Source organism: Schistocerca americana, chromosome 6 (genome assembly GCF_021461395.2).
Source record: "Schistocerca americana isolate TAMUIC-IGC-003095 chromosome 6, iqSchAmer2.1, whole genome shotgun sequence".
NCBI classification, from domain to species: domain Eukaryota; kingdom Metazoa; phylum Arthropoda; class Insecta; order Orthoptera; family Acrididae; genus Schistocerca; species Schistocerca americana.
This window is the reverse complement of record NC_060124.1, coordinates 361,393,335-361,411,279: the sequence shown is the minus strand read 5'-3', so window position 1 is coordinate 361,411,279 and position 17,945 is coordinate 361,393,335. Positions and strand designations below refer to the sequence as shown.

Sequence of the window (17,945 nt, the reverse complement as noted above, 5' to 3'; positions counted from 1 at the left end):
CAGATCACAGCAAGACATTCTCTTTCTGTAGTTGGGTAGTTTCTCTTGGCTTTTGTGTCATAGAAGCATAGGCTATAACCTTCTCTTTTCCATCTGAAATTTGCACCAGAATAGTACCAATCCCATACCCGCTGGTATTTGTGTGTAGTTATGTAGGTGCTCTCTCATCATACAGATCAAGTACAGTGTCAGTCACCAGAGCTATTTGCAGCACATAGAAAAAATCTTGTTGAGCACCCCCTAGATAAATTTAGCATCGGCTTTTAACAACTCTTGGAGTGGCCTGGCTTTGATACCTAAGTCTTTGATACAACAACAGTAATAAGAACGTAATCTGAGGGAGCTTCTCATATCTCTAATACTTTTAGGAATAGGAAATTCCGTTATAGACCTCATCTCTTCTGGGTCTGGCCGCACACCTTCGTTTGACACAAGGTGTCCAAGTATTTTGATTTCTTTTGCTCCAAAGAGACACTTTCTTGGACTAAGTTTCAGTCTGCCTCATTGGAGACACTTAAGAATGGCCCTCAGTCTTTTTATATATTCATCAAATGTCTCTGAGAACGCTATAATGTCATCTAAATAACAAAGACATATCATCTATTTCAGGTGATGTAGAAGATTATCCATCATCCGTTCAAAAGTTGCTGGTGCATTACACAAACCAAACGGCATTACCTTAAACTTACATAGGCCCTCAGGGGTGATGAATGGAATTTTCTCACAATCAGCCTCATCTAATTCGATCTGCCAGTATCCCGAGTAAATGTCCATGATTGAGAAAAACTTAGCCCCCTTCAGACAGTCTAGTGTATCATCAATTCGTGGAAGAGGGTAAACGTACTTTTTAGTTATCTTATTAAGCTTCCTGTAATCAACACAAAAGCGCCAACTGCCATCGTTCTTCCTGATGAGGACCACTACTGATGACCATGGGCTCTGCGAAGGCTGAATGATATCATTCTTCATCATTTTCTCTACCTTGTCGCGAATTATTCGACATTCCATTGCTGACACATGGTATGCTCTCTGGCTTACTGGTTGATGTTCCCCAGTGCTAATCTGGTGCTTCACCGTCAATTTGTCTAATTCGCTCTTCATCTGTGTATTGAAGCATTCAGAGAACTCTTGAAGAATGGCATGTAGCTTCTTCTGTTGTTCCTTAGTGAGATCTGGTGATAGTCGTGCTAGAAGATCTTGTCTCATAGTGATAGTGCTAATTTCACCCACAGACTGGAACCGTGTGACCGCTATGGTCGCAGGTTCGAATCCTGCCTCAGGCATGGGTGTGTGTGATGTCCTTAGGTTAGTTAGGTTTAAGTAGTTCTAGGTTCTAGGGGACTGATGACCACAGATGTTAAGTCCCCTAGTGCTCAGAGCCATTTGAACCATTTCACCCACAGACTCGACATGGGAGGTTTCTATCACGCTCAGCTGTTCTTCAATTAATGGCTCAACATTGCTACATCTACATCAGCATCCTTACTCCGCAAGCCACCTGACAGTGTGTGGCAGAGGGTACATTGAGTACCTCTATCAGTTCTCCCTTCTATTCCAGTCTCGTATTGTTCGTGGAAAGAAAGATTGTCGTTATGCCTCTGTGTGGGCTCTGATCTCTCTGATTTTATCCTCATGGTCTCTTCGCGAGATATACATATGAGGGAGCAATATACTGCTTGACTCCTCGGTGAAGGTATGTTCTCAAAACTTCAACAACAGCCCGTACCAAGCTACTGAGCATCTCTCTTGCAGAGTCTTCCACTGGAGTTTATCTATCATCTCCATAATGCTTTTGCAATTACTAAATGATCCTGTGACAAATTGTGCTGCTCTCCGTTGGATCTTCTCTATCTCTTCTATCAACCCTATCTGGTATGGATCCCACACCGGTGAGCAGTATTCAGGCAGTGGGCAAACAAGTGTACTGCAACCTACTTCCTTTGTTTTTGGACTGCATTTCCTTACAATTCTTCCAATGAATCTCAGTCTGGCATCTGCTTTGCCGACGATTAATTTTATATGGTCTTTCCATTTTAGATCACTCCTAATGCCTATTCCCAGATAATTTATGGAATTAACTGCTTCCAGTTGCTGACCTTCTATATTGTAGCTAAATGATAAAGGATCTTTCTTTCTATGTATTCACAGAACATTACACTTGTCTACATTGAGATTCAATTGCCATTACCTGCACCATGCGTCAATTTGTTGCAGATCCTCCTGCATTCCAGTACAATTTTCCACTGTTACAACCTCTGGATATACTACAACATCATCCACAAGAAGCCTCAGTGAACTTCTGATGTTATCTAGAAGGTCATTTATATATATTGTGAATAGCAACGATCCTACGACACTCCCCTGCGGCACACTTGAAATCACTCTTACTTTGGAAGACATCTCTCCATTGAGAATGACATGCTGCAGTCTGTTATCTAGGAACTCTTCAATCCAATCACACAATTGGTCTGATAGTCCATATGCTCTTACTTTGTTCATTAAACGAATGTGGGGGACTGTATCAAATGCCTTGCAGAAGTCAAGAAACACAGCATCTACCTGGGAACCTGTGTCTCTGGCCCTCTGAGTCTCGTGGACGAATAGCGCAAGCTGGGTTTCACACGATCGCCTCTTTCAAAACCCATGCTGATTCCTACAAGTAGATTTCTAGTCTCCAGAAAAGTCATTATACTCAAACGTAATATGTGTTCCAAAATTCTACTACTGATTGACGTTAGAGATATAGGTCTATAGTTCTGCACATCTGTTCGATGTCTCTTCTTGAGAACAAGGATGACCTGTGCCCTTTTCCAATCTTTTGGAACGCTACGCTCTTTTAGAGACCTATGGTACACCACTGCAAGAAGGGGGGCAACTTCCTTCACATACTCTGCATAAAATCAAACTGATATCCCATCAGGTCCAGCAGCCTTTCCTCTTTTGAGCAATTTTAATTGTGTTTCTATCCCTCTGTCATCTATTTTGTCATCTGTGCGACAATCTAGAGAAGGAACTACAGTGCAGTTTTCCTCTGTGAAACAGCTTTGTAAAAAGACATTTAGTATTTCGGCCTTTAGTCTGTCATTCTCTGTTTCAGTACCATTTTGGTCACAGAATGTCTGGACATTTTGTTTTGATCCTTATGGCTTTGATGTAAGACCAAAATTTCTTACGATTTTCTGCCAAGTCAGTACATAGAACTTTACTTTCGAATTCACTGAACGCCTCTCACATAGCCTTCCTCACACTACATTTCACTTTATGTAATTTTTGTTTGTATGCAAGGCTTTGGCTATGTTTATGTTTGGTGTGACGTTCCCTTTGCTTCCGTAGCAGTTTTCTAACTCGGCTGTTGTACCACGGTGGCTCTTTTCCATCTCTTATGAACTTGCTTGGCACGTACTTATCTAATGCATATTGCACGATGGTTTTGAACTTTGTCCACTGATCCTCAACACTACCTGTACTTGAGGTAAAACTTTTGTGTTAAGCCGTCAAGTACTCTGAAATCTGCTTTTTGTCACTTTAGCTAAACAGAAAAATCTTCCCACCTCTTTTAACATTTTTATTTATGGCTGAAATCATTGATGCTGTAACCGCTTTATGATCACTGATTCCCTGTTCTGCGTTAACTGTTTCAAGTAGTTCGGGTCTGTTTGTCACCAGAAGGACTAATATGTTATTGCCACGAGTCGGTTCTCTGATTAACTTCTCAAAGTAGTTTTCAGATAATGCACTTAAAAAAATTTCACTGGATTCTTTGTCCCTGCCACCCGTTATAAACGTTTGAGTCTCCCAGTCTATATCTGGTAAATTAAAATCTCCACCCAGAACTATAACATGGTCAGGAAATCTACTCAAAATATCTTCCAAATTTTCCTTCAGGTGTTCTGCCACAACAGCTGCTGAGCCAGGAGGTCTATAGAGAGAGCCAATTACCATGTTTGAGCCTGCTTTAACCGTGACCTTCACCCAAATTATTTCACATTTTGGATATCCGTCAATTTCTTTTGATACTATTGCACTTTTTATCGCTATAAACACGCCTCCCCCTTCACTGTCCAGCCTATCTATGCAGTATACATTCCAATCTGAGTTTAGAATTTCATTACTGTTTACACCTGGTTTCAGCCAACTTTCCGTCCCTAGTACTATTTGGGCATTATGACCATTTATTAATGAGAGCAGTTCTGGGACCTGTCTATAGACGCTAGGGCAGTTTACTATTACCACATTAATATTGTCATTCCCTGTTGTATTTTGCCTACTGATACCTTGTCGTGTCTCACGAGGCGTCTTGTCAGGCCTAGGGAGGGAATTCTCTAACCTAAAAAACCCACATGTGCACTCCACATGTACTCCGCTACCCTTGTAGCAGCTTCCTGCATGTAGTGATACTCCTGACCTATTCAGGGAGCTACATTTCTCCACCCGATAGCTGAGGTCGAGAAATTTGCACACCAGATCCACGCAGAATCATCTGAGCCTCTGGTTTAAGCCTTCCACTCGACTCCAAATCAGAGGACCGCAATTGGTTCTGTGAACGACACTACAAATAGTTAGCTCAGATTCCACCCCATGAGCAATGCTTTCTGCCTTCACCGACTCCGCCAACTGCCTGTATGAACTGAGGATGACCTCTGAACCCAGACGGCAGGAGTCATTGGTGCCGACATGAGCAACAATTTGCAGTCGGGTGCACCCAGTGCTCTCTATCGCCGCCGGCAGGGCCTCCTCCACATCTCGAATGAGACCCCCCGTCAAGCAGACAGGGTGAACACTGGCCTTCTTCCCAGACCTTTCCGCTATTTCGCTAAGGGGCTTCATCACCCGCCTAACATTGGAGCTCCCAATCACTAATAAACCCCTCCCCCCATGTGCCTGATCGGACCTTGCTGAAGGAGTGGCCACATGTCCACTCACAGGCAGAGCGGGCGACGCCACACGGCCAGCCTCCACATTGACCCTCTGCCTCGTGTGACGCGAACACCGTTGAACCCGCCACTCCCCTTGGGGAGAGGGTGGCCGAACAGCGCCCAGTACCCGTGAAGATGTCTCAACAGCAGGGACTGTGAGTGAAACATGTAACACCTGGGGTGTACCATGCAATGCACCAGACTCCCCTCTGCCGCTACACTCTGAAGCAGCAGCCTGAAGATGGCTCACCGCAGCCATCAGCACATTCAGCTGTTCGCAAACAGTGGTCAGCTCTTCCTGCGTCCAAACACAGCAGTCACACATCCTATCCATCCTAAGAAATCAACAATTTACTGTAGAGAGTTAAGTAATCAACTTTTAACTAGACTGCTAATTGACTAAAGGCAACTGATAGCTGACTAAACTGTGGTTACTAGACACTTCTTGTTGGAAACAATAAAAATAAGCACTAGCTGTCTCAGGACTGTATTCAAAACAAACACGAAATCTATGGAACACTATTACTAATCCTCGAAAATTAAAGCTTCCTAAAAGCAAAAACACATGGAAAAAGAAGTGACAAGAAAGAAAGACGCAGTTAATACTTAAATTTACGTAGCTTGCTGCACAGGAGATGTGAAGCAGATGGCACTTACGATGACACTAGCACTACTGGCACTACAGCTGACTAAAGGGACTCTGTCTGATTGTATTCAAAACAAATACGAAATCTATGGAACACTATTACTAGTACTCAAAAATTAAAGCTTCCTAAAAGCAAAACCACACAGAAAAAGAAGTGATAAGAAAGAAACACACAGTTAATACTTAAATTTACGTAGCTTGCTGCACAGGAGATTTGAAGCAGACAGCAGTTACGATGACACTAGCACATTTGCTATGCACATGCGTCTTGGAAGGATCTGCGGTTCTCAGTGACAGTTAACTATCCACAATTCACCGAATCCATTCTTAAATGAGACAACAGAGGCTGGGATGACCAAGTTATTTTTCAGTGGTATGCTTCTCTTGCATTCCACTAGAAGATCCATGGGTTGATGCATCGCATGACACGTAACAGTTACCTTTCTAGCGCTGACTGCAGGAATGATCACTTCATCCAGCACACATAGTCTCCACACACTAGGATGCGCATCTTCCTGTCCACAGTATGTCATCTCGTCTAGCAAAATCTTCGAGTGACCACAATCTATAATTGCCTGAGACGCTTTCAAAAAGTCCCATCCGAGAATGACATCATGACTACGCTCTTGTAAGACGATGAATTCTACGGGCTGTGTATGGCCACTTATACCCACACAAATGGTACATCTTCGTGTAGGTTTCACATATTTCCCATTAGCCACCTTCAGCAGAGATGTTTTGCTGTTGACGAATACGGTTTTCTGCAACTTCTCTGAAATGACTGAATATGATGCTCCAGAGTCCACAAGAGCTTGGGATGGTTGGCCATCTATGAGGGCACTGACATAGTTTCCTATCATTTTTGAAGTGATCAATGGCAGAGGATTTTTCTCTTTGGTGGCCTCACCTCCATGGAAGGCTGGAGCTTCTAAACGGTGATGGAGACCTTGATTGGCCTGTTGGGGAGCGTCCTCTTCAGTGGCTAGCTTGCAGCAATGGTGACCTACATCGTCCTGTACCCACATCTTCTTGTTCATCTTCATCATCCCGGGGTTGGTTTCGGCTAAGATTGGTCTGCTGTCTTCTGGTGTGGGCGTCATCAAATATCTGATGGCTTTCTCGACAATGGTGTACCACATGTCCCGGTCATCCGCAGTGGAAACATACTGATTGGTTGTCCTGTGTCCTCCAGATGTCTGTCTTCCTTGGTGCCCAAACAGGTTCCTGACATTGTACAAACAGAAAGCTGCCTGGGTCTCGACTTTTTCATCGTTTTAAAGGGAAATGAAGGATGAGAGATTGGGTTCAATGTCAGTTCCATTTATTCCCTTATGACCTCTTGAAGCGTCTCAGTTTTTTGCTCACCGTGCAATCCAAGTGCCTTCTGAAATTCCTCTCTCACTATCTGACAAAGAACACTTGCGAAATCAGTTGCTTCCTCCATCACAGACATCGACATGACATTTGGAAGCCGTTCAAACTTCTTGCATGAAATTCCTTTTTTGATGCATTGTCTCAATATACTGGCACCATTTTATGAAGTTGTCTGCTCTCGAAACTTCCTTCAGGAGTAGGGCTTGATACATGTCCTCAGCAACGCCCTTCAAGAGATGTGCAACCTTGTCTTCCTCCTTCATTCTAGGATCCACTATTTTACACAGCTCCAAGACGTCTTGAATGTAGGATGCTGTAGTTTCTCCTGGACGCTGTGCCCTGCACTTTAATTTATCTTCAGCCTTGCACTTCTGTCATTGTGTGTTGCTGAAATACTTGCAAAGTTCCATTTGGAATACTTCCCAGCTTGTGAACTTCTTCTAATTGTTCTCATACCATTGCTTTGCAGTACCCTACAAGTAGAAAAATATGTTAGCCAAACACACGGTATCATCCCATTTTTTAAATTTGGCTATACGCTCATATACCTTCAGCCACTTGTTTGGATCTTGGCCATTGTCATCAGAGAACCCAGAAGAATTCTCATATGGTGCCACACAGTTGCTGTCATCATAACTTCCTCTTCTTCTTCTGTCTCCAATAGATTGTGATCTGTTGAATATGGCTCAAACTCAGGTTTCTCGCCTACACCAGAATAACGTCACGTAGAAGAAGGTGTAATTAGATGAATGACAAACACTAACTTCACTTCCCGAAGGTTTATTCAGCACTTGCACATACAAGAGTGCAGAGCGAACTGCCTCTGACCAGAACACATACAGTGTATATATGGCTACAGAACATTCCTATACAATGATTCTTACCATTTGTGGATACACACACACACACACACACACACACACACACACACACACACACACACACACAATTGATCACTACATTGCATATGGCAGAAAAGACTCTTCTAATAATGCTTCTTGGTTTTGGATTAAATGGAGTAAATTGCAAACTACAATGTATTGTGTCTACTTGGTAACTGGTCAATCGAATTTTTTTTGTAATAATTTTATGTTATATGAACTATTTAATGGAGTAAAAACTATTTTTAGTAAATATTCTTTGAAATTTGTTTTAAATTTATAGAGTTACCTTTCGTTTTTGATCTCTTTTGGCAGTTTATTATATATCTTGACTCCGTGATTTGGGTCTCTCATGCTATCTAGGTACAAGCAATTGCTGTATCTGGTTTGATGATCATGTATGGAGCTGTCTGCTGCATACTGCTCAATGTTTTTTCTCTTTTTTTCCCCATTTAGTATAAAAACTGCAGTCTGAAATATGTATTCACTTGGAACTATCAGAATACCCCATTTTTTTAAATAGCTTAATGAAGTGGGCCCTTTAATGGCTCCTGCTCATTATTCTCACGGCTCATTTTTGTAGTTTGAACACATTTTCCACATTCTGAGCTTTTACACTCCAGAATATTATGCCATAACTGATGATAGAATGTATGTGTGCAAAGTATGTTGCTGTTAGACATGAGCTATTACATACTGTGGTTCATATTCGTAAGCATAGCATGCTGTACTAATTCGTTTTCCAAATACCCTGGTATGTTCACCCCATTTTAATTGTTGATCAACATACATACCTAAAAACTGATCAACATACATACCTAAAAGTTTTTGGGCCAACTACACACTCTATGGTATCATTTACATCTACATCTAAACATATACTCTGCAAACCACCATGAGGTGCATGGCAGAGGGTACATTCCACTGTACCAATTATTAGGGTACACCCTAACTCACATATGGAGTGCAGGAAGAATGACTGTTTGAATGCCTCTGTGTTTGCAGTAATTATTCTAACCTTGTCCGCATGATTGCCATGTGAGATGTGAGTGATACATAGGGGGTTTTAGTATATACCCTAGAGTAAACATTTAAAGACATGTCTTGAAACTTTGCTAACAGACTTTCTCAGGTAGTTTATGTCTGTCTTCAAGAGTCTGTCATTTTAGTTCCTTCAGTATCTCTGTTACACACTTCCATGGATTAAAAAAACCTTTTCTGTGTACATTCAATATCTCCAGTTAGTCCTATCTGATATGGGTCCTACACATTTGGGCTATATTCTAGGATGGGTTGCACGAGTGATTTGCAAACAATCTCTTTAGTAGACTAATTGGACTTCTCCAGTAATCTACCAGTAAACTGAAGTCTACCACCTGCTTTACCCACGACTGAACCTGTATGATCATTCCATTTCATATCTCTACAAAGTGTTACACTCAGGCATTTGTATGAGTTGACTGATTCCAACACTGACTCACTGATATTATAGTCATAAGATACTACATTTTTTCGTTTTGTGAAGTGCACAAGTTTACAATTCTGAACACTTAGAGCAAGTTCCCTATCTCTGCACCATGTTGAAATCTCATCAAAATTTTACTTAATACTTATGCAGCATATCTCCAACAGTACTTCATCATAGATAACTGCATCATTTGCAAAATGCCAGATTTTCCTATTAATATTGTCTGCAGGGTCATTAATATACAACATGGACATCAAGGGTTCCAAAACACTTCCCTGGGGCACACCTGAAGTTGCTTCTATGTCTGATTATAACTCTCCATCCAAGATAACATGCTGTGTCCTCACTGCCAAAAAGTCCTCACTCCAGTCACAAATTTCACTTGATACCCCATATGATCGTACTTTTGACAATAAGCATAGGTGTGGTACTGAGTCAAATGCTTTTAGAAAATCAAGAAATACTACATCTACCTGGTTGCCTTGATCCAAAGCTTTCAAGTATGTCATGTGAGAAAAGCGCGAGATGGGTTTCACATGACTGATGTTTTCTAAAACTATGCTGATGGCGTTGAGCAAGTCATTCTGTGCAAGATATCTAATTATGTTTGAGCTCAGAATATGTTCTAAGAATCTACAACAAATCAATGTCAAGGATATTGGACAGTAGTTTTGTGGATCACTTCTACTAATATTCTTCTAAATAGGTGTGACCTGTGCCTTTTTCCAAGAACTAGACATGGTTTTTGGATCTACGATTGATTACAGTTAGAATAGGGGCTAATTGAGCCACAAATTCAATATAGAATCTGACAGGGATTCCATCACGGCCTGAAGCTTTATTCAATTTTAACAATTTCAGCTGTTTCTCAAAACCACTGCCACTAATATTTATTTCATTCACGTTTTCAGTGGTACGCGTATTAAATTGGGGCAATTCTCCTGGGTTTTCCTTTGTACCAGAACATCTGAAAATGGAGTTCAGCATTTCAGCTTTTACTTTGCTACACTCAATTTCAATTCCTGTCTCACTATCTAGGGACTAGCTTTGGTGCCACTATCAGCCTTTACATATGACCAGAATTTCTTTGGATTCTGTGAAATGTCATTTGACAGTGTTCTGCTATGGTAGTCATTGAAGGTATCATGCCTTGCTCTCTTGACAGCCGAGCCCATTTCATTCAGTATCTCTCTCATTTCTCTATCTATAGCCCTATGCTTTGTTTTACACCTATTATGCAGTAATCTCTGTTTCTTTAGAAATTTTTTACAGTGACTGTTCCCTCCCATTAATTAATGTTCTAGTGGATACATATCTATCCAGTGCGTCGTGGTCAACTATTTTTTTAAACTTAAGCCAGATTTCCTTTACATGCTCCTGACCTGTGCTGAAAGTTTCAAGTTCCTCATTGAGATATTGAGATAGGACATTACTGATTTTTTATCTAGTTTACTTGACATATATATCTTTCTGCTTGTTTTAGTTGTCCTTCAAACTTTGGTAATCATTGTTGCCACAAACACGTCATTGTCAATGATAGCAGTTTTGCTGTGGACATCCACAAAGGGGTCAGGTCAATTTGTTGCTATTAAATTTCAATATATTTCCACCATGGGTGGGGTTCCTAACTATCTGTTTTAGGTAGTTTTTATAGAAGGCATTTAGTAAAGTTTCACAGGATGTCTTACAATGCCCACCACTAACAAAATTGTAATTTTCCCAATTAACTGTTGGAAGATTAAAGTCTCCACCGATGACTACAGGACATTTGGGGAGCTTGTGTACATGTGAACTGAGGTTTTCTCTGAAGTTTTCAGTTACATCAGGAGATGAGTCTGGTGGGCAGTGGACGGATCTAATTATCATTTTATGCCCACACCTGATACTGAGTATTGCCCAAATAATCTCATGTGCAGCTTCAATTTCCATCTCGATGGATTTGAGTTTTTTGGCCACTGTGACAAATACACCATCTCATTTGCCTATCCTTTCAATATATACTTAAATTTTCCCCAAAAATCTCACTGCTGTCAATTTCAGGTTTATGCACTTTAAATTTTGTTATACTAGGTTTTTTTTACACATAAGTTAATGTTATTAGTCTTTTTTATATTAAGAGCTACTTTATTGTTATTTGACCAGTTTTGGACTGCCAAAGGCACCTTTCAGCTTTTACCTCTAATATTTCTGATGTATTGTCTGTAATTATTATATTGCTGTCATGAGCAAATAACAGTTTCACCTTGTGTGACCCACAGTGGGAAGTCATTAATGTAAATGAGAAACAGTATTGGGCCTAAAATGTTCCCTTGAGAGATACACATGTTCAGATATACTTGATTTGAAAGATGTTTTACCATCTAATTTCAGCCATTTGAAATTTGGGGTAACTCTACCCTCTGCACTCTGTCTGCTAGGTAAGACCTAAACCATTTATTTACCGCTCCCCTTATTCCTAGTGCTTCAAGATTACCTAGAAGTATTTCATGATCAACTGCGTCAAATGCTTTAATGAGGTCTAGGAAAATGCCTGTTACTTGTTCTCCTTTATCTACAGCTTCTAAAACTACTTTTGTAAATTCTGCTATAGCAGCTTCTGTTCCCTTTCCAGTCCTGAAACCAGACAGTTCTTTGCACAGAAGTTGGTGTTTATTTCAATAATCCACCAGTCTGTTTTTCATAATAGTTTCTTATCTTTTTGAAAAGGAAGACAGTAATGAAACTGGCCTGTAATTCTCTATGTTTTCTGTATCACATTTTTTATGTATCACAAGAGCTTTCATTTGCTTTAGGTCATCAGGAAAGTAACCTGATGAGAATGACTCATTCATAATGTTTGTTAGGAGTGCTTTTATGCTGCTAATGCAATATTTTAGTAGACATATTGGAACTTCATCTAGATCTGTTGACATTTTCCTCTTAAATGGATGTGCAAGTCTACGGATTTTCTCCCCAGTGGTGGGTGGCATCAGCACTGTGCGAGGTACATAATTAATTTTAGCTGTGTCTTGGCTTTGTTCTACCAGTTTCTTGTTTTACTATATTCCAAATGGCTTTTCTTTTATTGTTCAAGTTCTGTATGGTCTTATCATTTTGGATTATTTTTGCTTCCTGGAGCAGTTTTCTATATGTCCTTTTGTATCTGAGAAAGAAGCATAAGAAGTTCTTTCTCCTCGAGTCCCCATCAGAATGTAGTGTCTTACGACATACCTCTTCAGATGTTAATTTGAATATATTCCTGAATTCATTGAATTTTTAATTTATGTGTGTTCCTCAATACACCTCTGACCATGTCGGGCTGGTCATCTGCATCACAAATTCATATCATTTTCATGTCAAAAACACCCTTCTGCAGCTAACCGCTTTTGTTTGTAGATATTTCAAGTTTTGCAATTTGACCAAAATGATCTGGTACCCCAAGGTTTTTAACAGCTACCTTACAACATTTACGGTTAATATCTGTTACAATATGGTCAATAACTGAGGATGAGTCTTTGGTTATTCTTGTGGCATTTGTTACCCATTGTGAGAAACCAAATGTACAGGATATTCAAGAATCTGTTGCTGACTTCATCCACTTACATCATATTGAATTGATATTTAAATCTCCACAAATAACAATACATCCTTTATGATTACTTATCTTCTCAAACACATGTATTAACATGGTGAAAAAGGCATTTTTACATCACCATTAGGAGGCCTGTATAAGCACAGTATAAATAGTTTTTAACTGTATTTTGTTCTTTTAACACTACCACTTAGAATTCAAAGTGTTTTCCTTCACTCAGAGAAATTTTTACATAACTATATGAGCATCCACCCCTCATTAATGTTGTAACAAGCTAATTCATAAGAAGATAAAATTATTTATTCGGTTTCAGTTCCTTTGCACCAGTGGTTAGTAATGCAGACAACCCAGGTATCTATAGCTTCCAGTTCAATTTCCAATTGTTGCACTTTGTTTTTTATTGATTGAACATTCTGGTGTAATACTGTTAAATAATTAAAATCATGTATCATGGGAGCTTCTTTTTCCTTCCTTATATTAAAAAATCCTTCAGCTGGGAAGAAGGCACTTTCATCCTTTTACTCACACTGCTACTTGCTAGTTCTCCTACAGTTGCTGTTCTGCTAATGTTACTGCTGCCATAGCTGTTGATACCAGGCCTGCTTGTGGTAATGACACTGCTACCATTACCATTGTTCTTCTCTTTTTGTCCACGACACAGCATCCTGGATCTTCTGTTGCTATTGATATAGCACTCCTTGTTGTTACTGCTGTTGTTGTAGCCACTGATGATGCTGAAGCTGATTCCTCTTCTGCCAATGTTATTGAAGTTGCTTCATTTTCAACTGTTGCATCTGTGACATCTACATGCAGGAGAGCAGCAGAGCTTATCTTCAATAGCCAGTTGTTGTTCCATTCTTGATTGGAGCCTCTTTTGTCTTTCCTTTGGAAACGAACATTTGAAATGGAGTTAACATCAGTATTTACATTAAATAGATCTTGACTTGGGGGTGTTAACATTTCTAAAAAAATGAATTATTTAATTAAAGGAACAATTAAAGGGCATCACATTGACAGTAGTGTGATTTAAATGTCACATAGCTGGGATCCACAGTTGTGGGTTCAACCACCAGTTGGGAAGGGTGTCCTCCCTTCCTTTCTTTGCAGATATGTGAAAGGTGTGTCATAAGTGTATTCGTAGAGTGCGGATGAGTGCAATGGATGCTTGTATAGTGTAGTTTTATGTCTGTGATGTATGATGAAGATGATGCGAGAAGTCTTGGCACAGGGCCTTCTCCTCTTGCGTAGCTCAATTTCCCTATGTGGAAGATGGGTCACCAACAACAGTAATACATTTCCTCCTGCAGAAAAGTTTTGGAATTTAATTGAGGACATTGACACAAAGAATGGTGATCAGGAGCTTTACTCCACCACTTCTCTTTGTCTTGTTGGCCAAAATGTTGTCAGTGAAAATTTGGTCCACTGCCATGATTTGAACCAGTTTTCTTCAAAGCTGAGCGGCAATATAATTTCCTAAAAGTAATAATAAATTTACATGCATGGAATTTAGTTCCACAACAATGGTTTTGGCAAGATTAGAGGTAGCAATTCTCTGAAAGTAATGTACCAATATACCAAATCATATCCAGTAATTTAAGTAGAACTTAATCAATAATCATGAATTACCATTGCCTGTGAGAACTTTAAGAAAACCCTTGACTACTTTCCTTCTTACCTGGCATGTATTAATGAGAGTTTTTAGATGTTGCATATGGACAATGTACGGATATCTTGACAAAGTTTCATACACGCCTTTCAACAAACCAGCAGCTGCTTCCCAGTCAGTGTGACGCTGAAACATGTATAGAAACAAAGCTTCAGTTAGATAGAGTATGATAAATTTAAAATTGTAGGCGTATTCTCGTGCAGACTTAATTGATACTATTTATACAGTTTCATTCACCATTCAGGAATTCTGGCACATGACAGTAACAAAATTATAGTTACAATAAAAGTACACTAGGTTTTCAATAGCTAATCTAATTTATTTACTATGTTACTTACCCTGATTGAGGGCTTTTTATAAATCTTGCTAAATGTTTTATCAAGTCTGCGTAAAATTGAAATCAGAGCTGGTCTCATTGCTTCATTTGTCCACTCTGTGGAGGGTAGAATCTCATTCATGTATCTTTGTAGACCACGACACATCATTGTGTCAGGATCATAGGGGGCAACCTTCAGAAGGCTATGTGCCACATCTGCAAGACGCTGTGAACATAGAAGCAGTCAAAATACAGGGAAAAATGAATAAATAAATAAACAAAGAAAAATAACACACAGTTGAAATCATACTGAGATCATATGTGAAGCACGGTGCTCATTTTCCATATTTTCAGTATCTGAAACGCAGCAGAATTTTTCAGGAAATGAACTGCTATTAATATCTCTTTTACTTAATTTTCCTGAAATAATTAGCACAAAAATAATCAACTGATTTGTCAACAATACTGCATATTTGTCTGCTGTTTGTAATGGAATTGGTCAATGATGCCATCTCCACTATGAACTGAAACATGCAATTCACATAATCGTAGCACTTAATGCATACAAATACTCTGAGCACCCAATGCACTCAGACAAACAGATTACCTGATACACAATGATAGTTCTAACATCATATAACTTTTGGTATTCTTTGGTATATTAAATAAATTAAAGAAAATTATTTCACTTCATTAAATATATACTAAACTGCAGAATAAAAAATATTTCAAAATGTAAAAAGTTGTGTTGCCTAAAATTTTGTGAGAAACTTTTGAAATGATCCAAATCTATTATTATTACTATTTAAATAAATATCAACTATCAATATGTAATTGTTGCATTCTTGAGTTCAATGTGACATAAGCATCACTGGTCCCTTTATATCTTGGTTGGTTTCTGGCACAAGATAAGGGCATTTGGCAGTGTGGACTCTGTTCTGTTCTGAAGTACCACATTCTTGTTTTACTTGTGAATTAAGTAAATCTGTTGATCATACAGCAACAAGTAGGAAGGAATTATATGTCTTAAACCATTGTGACATTTGTCTGCTTTATTCCTTTATTGATAGCCCTCGGTGTCGACATCCTGCATTGTCATATTGGTTGAAAAATGGGGGGGTGGAAGTTCAACACTGACTACTATAAATGATGTAGCTAACAGTTGCTCAGTTGTTTCACAGTTCTTTACTTTCAGTTCACAACCGCCAATATTACACAGTTACAATGGCCAGTTCACTACTGGTTAACTTTTGATAAGCCTCATTAATAGTTTGCAGACAAACATCAGCATACTGCTACAATAGTTTGCTGTTGAACATCTATGAGCAGTAAATACCTGACCACACAGTTCACTATTTCTCAAATAAATTGAACAGACACTGTCATTGTTTTAACATACGTCCTATTTATGTTACACTAATTCCACTGTTCAGTTGACACATTACTCTAAATCATACAGACTTCCCGTCCGAAAATCGGCTGTGGACTGACTGTCTCGGGACAAAAAATCAGGCCTTTATACATCCTCACAATAACAGGCACTGTAACTATACACTGTTCAATGTTTAAGTTATAGAAATTACAATTAAAACACACCTCATTCAATTAACTTAAGATGTATAAAAATCCCTCCTTTTAAACAGGTACTTCTACCACAAAGGTTAGGCTGAATTATTTGTTTGAATGATGAAATTACGATATAGTTATACATACAATATTTTTGACACACCTGGTAATTATTTTGGAATTAGGGCTGGCTTTACTAACGTATCTTTGAATAAAGCCAAATAAATACTTAAAGAATCCGAGTAGTTCTTCTTCCAAATGTTTCAAATTAGTACAGAATTTATATTTGTTTGTAAGTCAACAATATAATCAAAGTCAGAAACAATTACTGATTTCATCCTGTAACAAAAGATATTAACCAGGAATAGCCAAAATAAATTAGGAAATTGATGACATACACAAAACTAAGCACAAAATTAGATCTGGTGCTATATTTCTTAAGACTGAGGGCCAATCTTTCTCTTTTATGGAAATGCTGGTTATACTCATGTATGTTAATAGCAATTGTGCAAAAATTAAAATAAAATGAATTTAAGGAGGCAGGTGGCAGAACAGTTTGCTTTGTCACACATTGAGTCTACTTCAAGAAGAAACTACAATAGAGAATCACAGAAAAGTTGACGGGGGGAACGGGGTTGGGATGGGGATCAAAAATGGAGAGGAACAGGGCGAGGCAGGCACATAGGCAGAGGACAGCACACAAAGAGAGTGGTAGACGAGAATGGGGAGTTGTGATAGGACAGAGAGTATGGAAGCTGTTGGGTGGAGGTTGTGTGGACAGTAGGTTAGAGTAGGTTGAGGCCGGGATAATTTTGTGAGTGGAGACTGTATTATCAGGATAACTCGCATCTGTGCAGTTCAGAAAAGCTGAGGATAGAGGTGATGATACAGATGGCTCAGGTAGTGAAGCAGCCAATGAAATCAAGCAAATTATGTTCAGCTGCATGTTGTACCACAGGGTGATCTACTTTGCTCTTGGCCACAGTTTGATGGTAGCCGTCCATCCTGGTGGACAGCTGATTGGTAGTCATACCAATATAAATACCTGTGAAATGATTCCTACAGAGCTAGTATATGACACATGTAACTCCCCCACTACTGTTCACATTAAGGAATAAGCAAAGTCTTTTATGAAGATTTGAGAGGAGCAAATACACTATCGGCCTTTAAAATTGCTACACCACGAAGATGACGTGGTACAGACGTGAAATTTAACCGACAGGAAGAAGATGCTGTGATATGCAAATGATTAACTTTCCAGAGCATTCACACAAGGTTGGCACTGGTGGCGACACCTACAACATGCTGACATGAGGAAAGTTTCCAACCGATTTCTCATACACAAACAGCAGTTAACCGTCATTGCCTGGTGAAATGTTGTTGTGAGGCCCCTTGTAAGGAGGAGAAATGTGTACCATCACGTTTCTGACTTTGATACAGGCCAGATTGTAGCCTACCACAATTGTGGTTTATCGTATCGCAACATTGTTGCTCGCGTTGGTCGAGATCCAATGACTGTTAGCAGAATATGGAATTGGTGG

The 17,945-nt window shown here is 39.4% G+C and overlaps 1 protein-coding gene across 1 annotated transcript in view; it reads right to left on the bottom strand.

The window, feature by feature from the left end:
• The window catches only part of LOC124619340 (protein unc-80 homolog), a 905,779-nt gene that overhangs the window by 160,649 nt on the left and 727,185 nt on the right, over positions 1-17,945 (bottom strand). Inside the window, exons 51-52 of the mRNA XM_047145658.1 lie at positions 14,861-15,064; positions 14,532-14,648 (exon numbers count right to left, since the gene is read on the bottom strand). Coding sequence (XP_047001614.1) covers positions 14,532-14,648; positions 14,861-15,064 — 321 coding nt within the window. The remainder of the gene's footprint in view (positions 1-14,531; positions 14,649-14,860; positions 15,065-17,945) is intronic.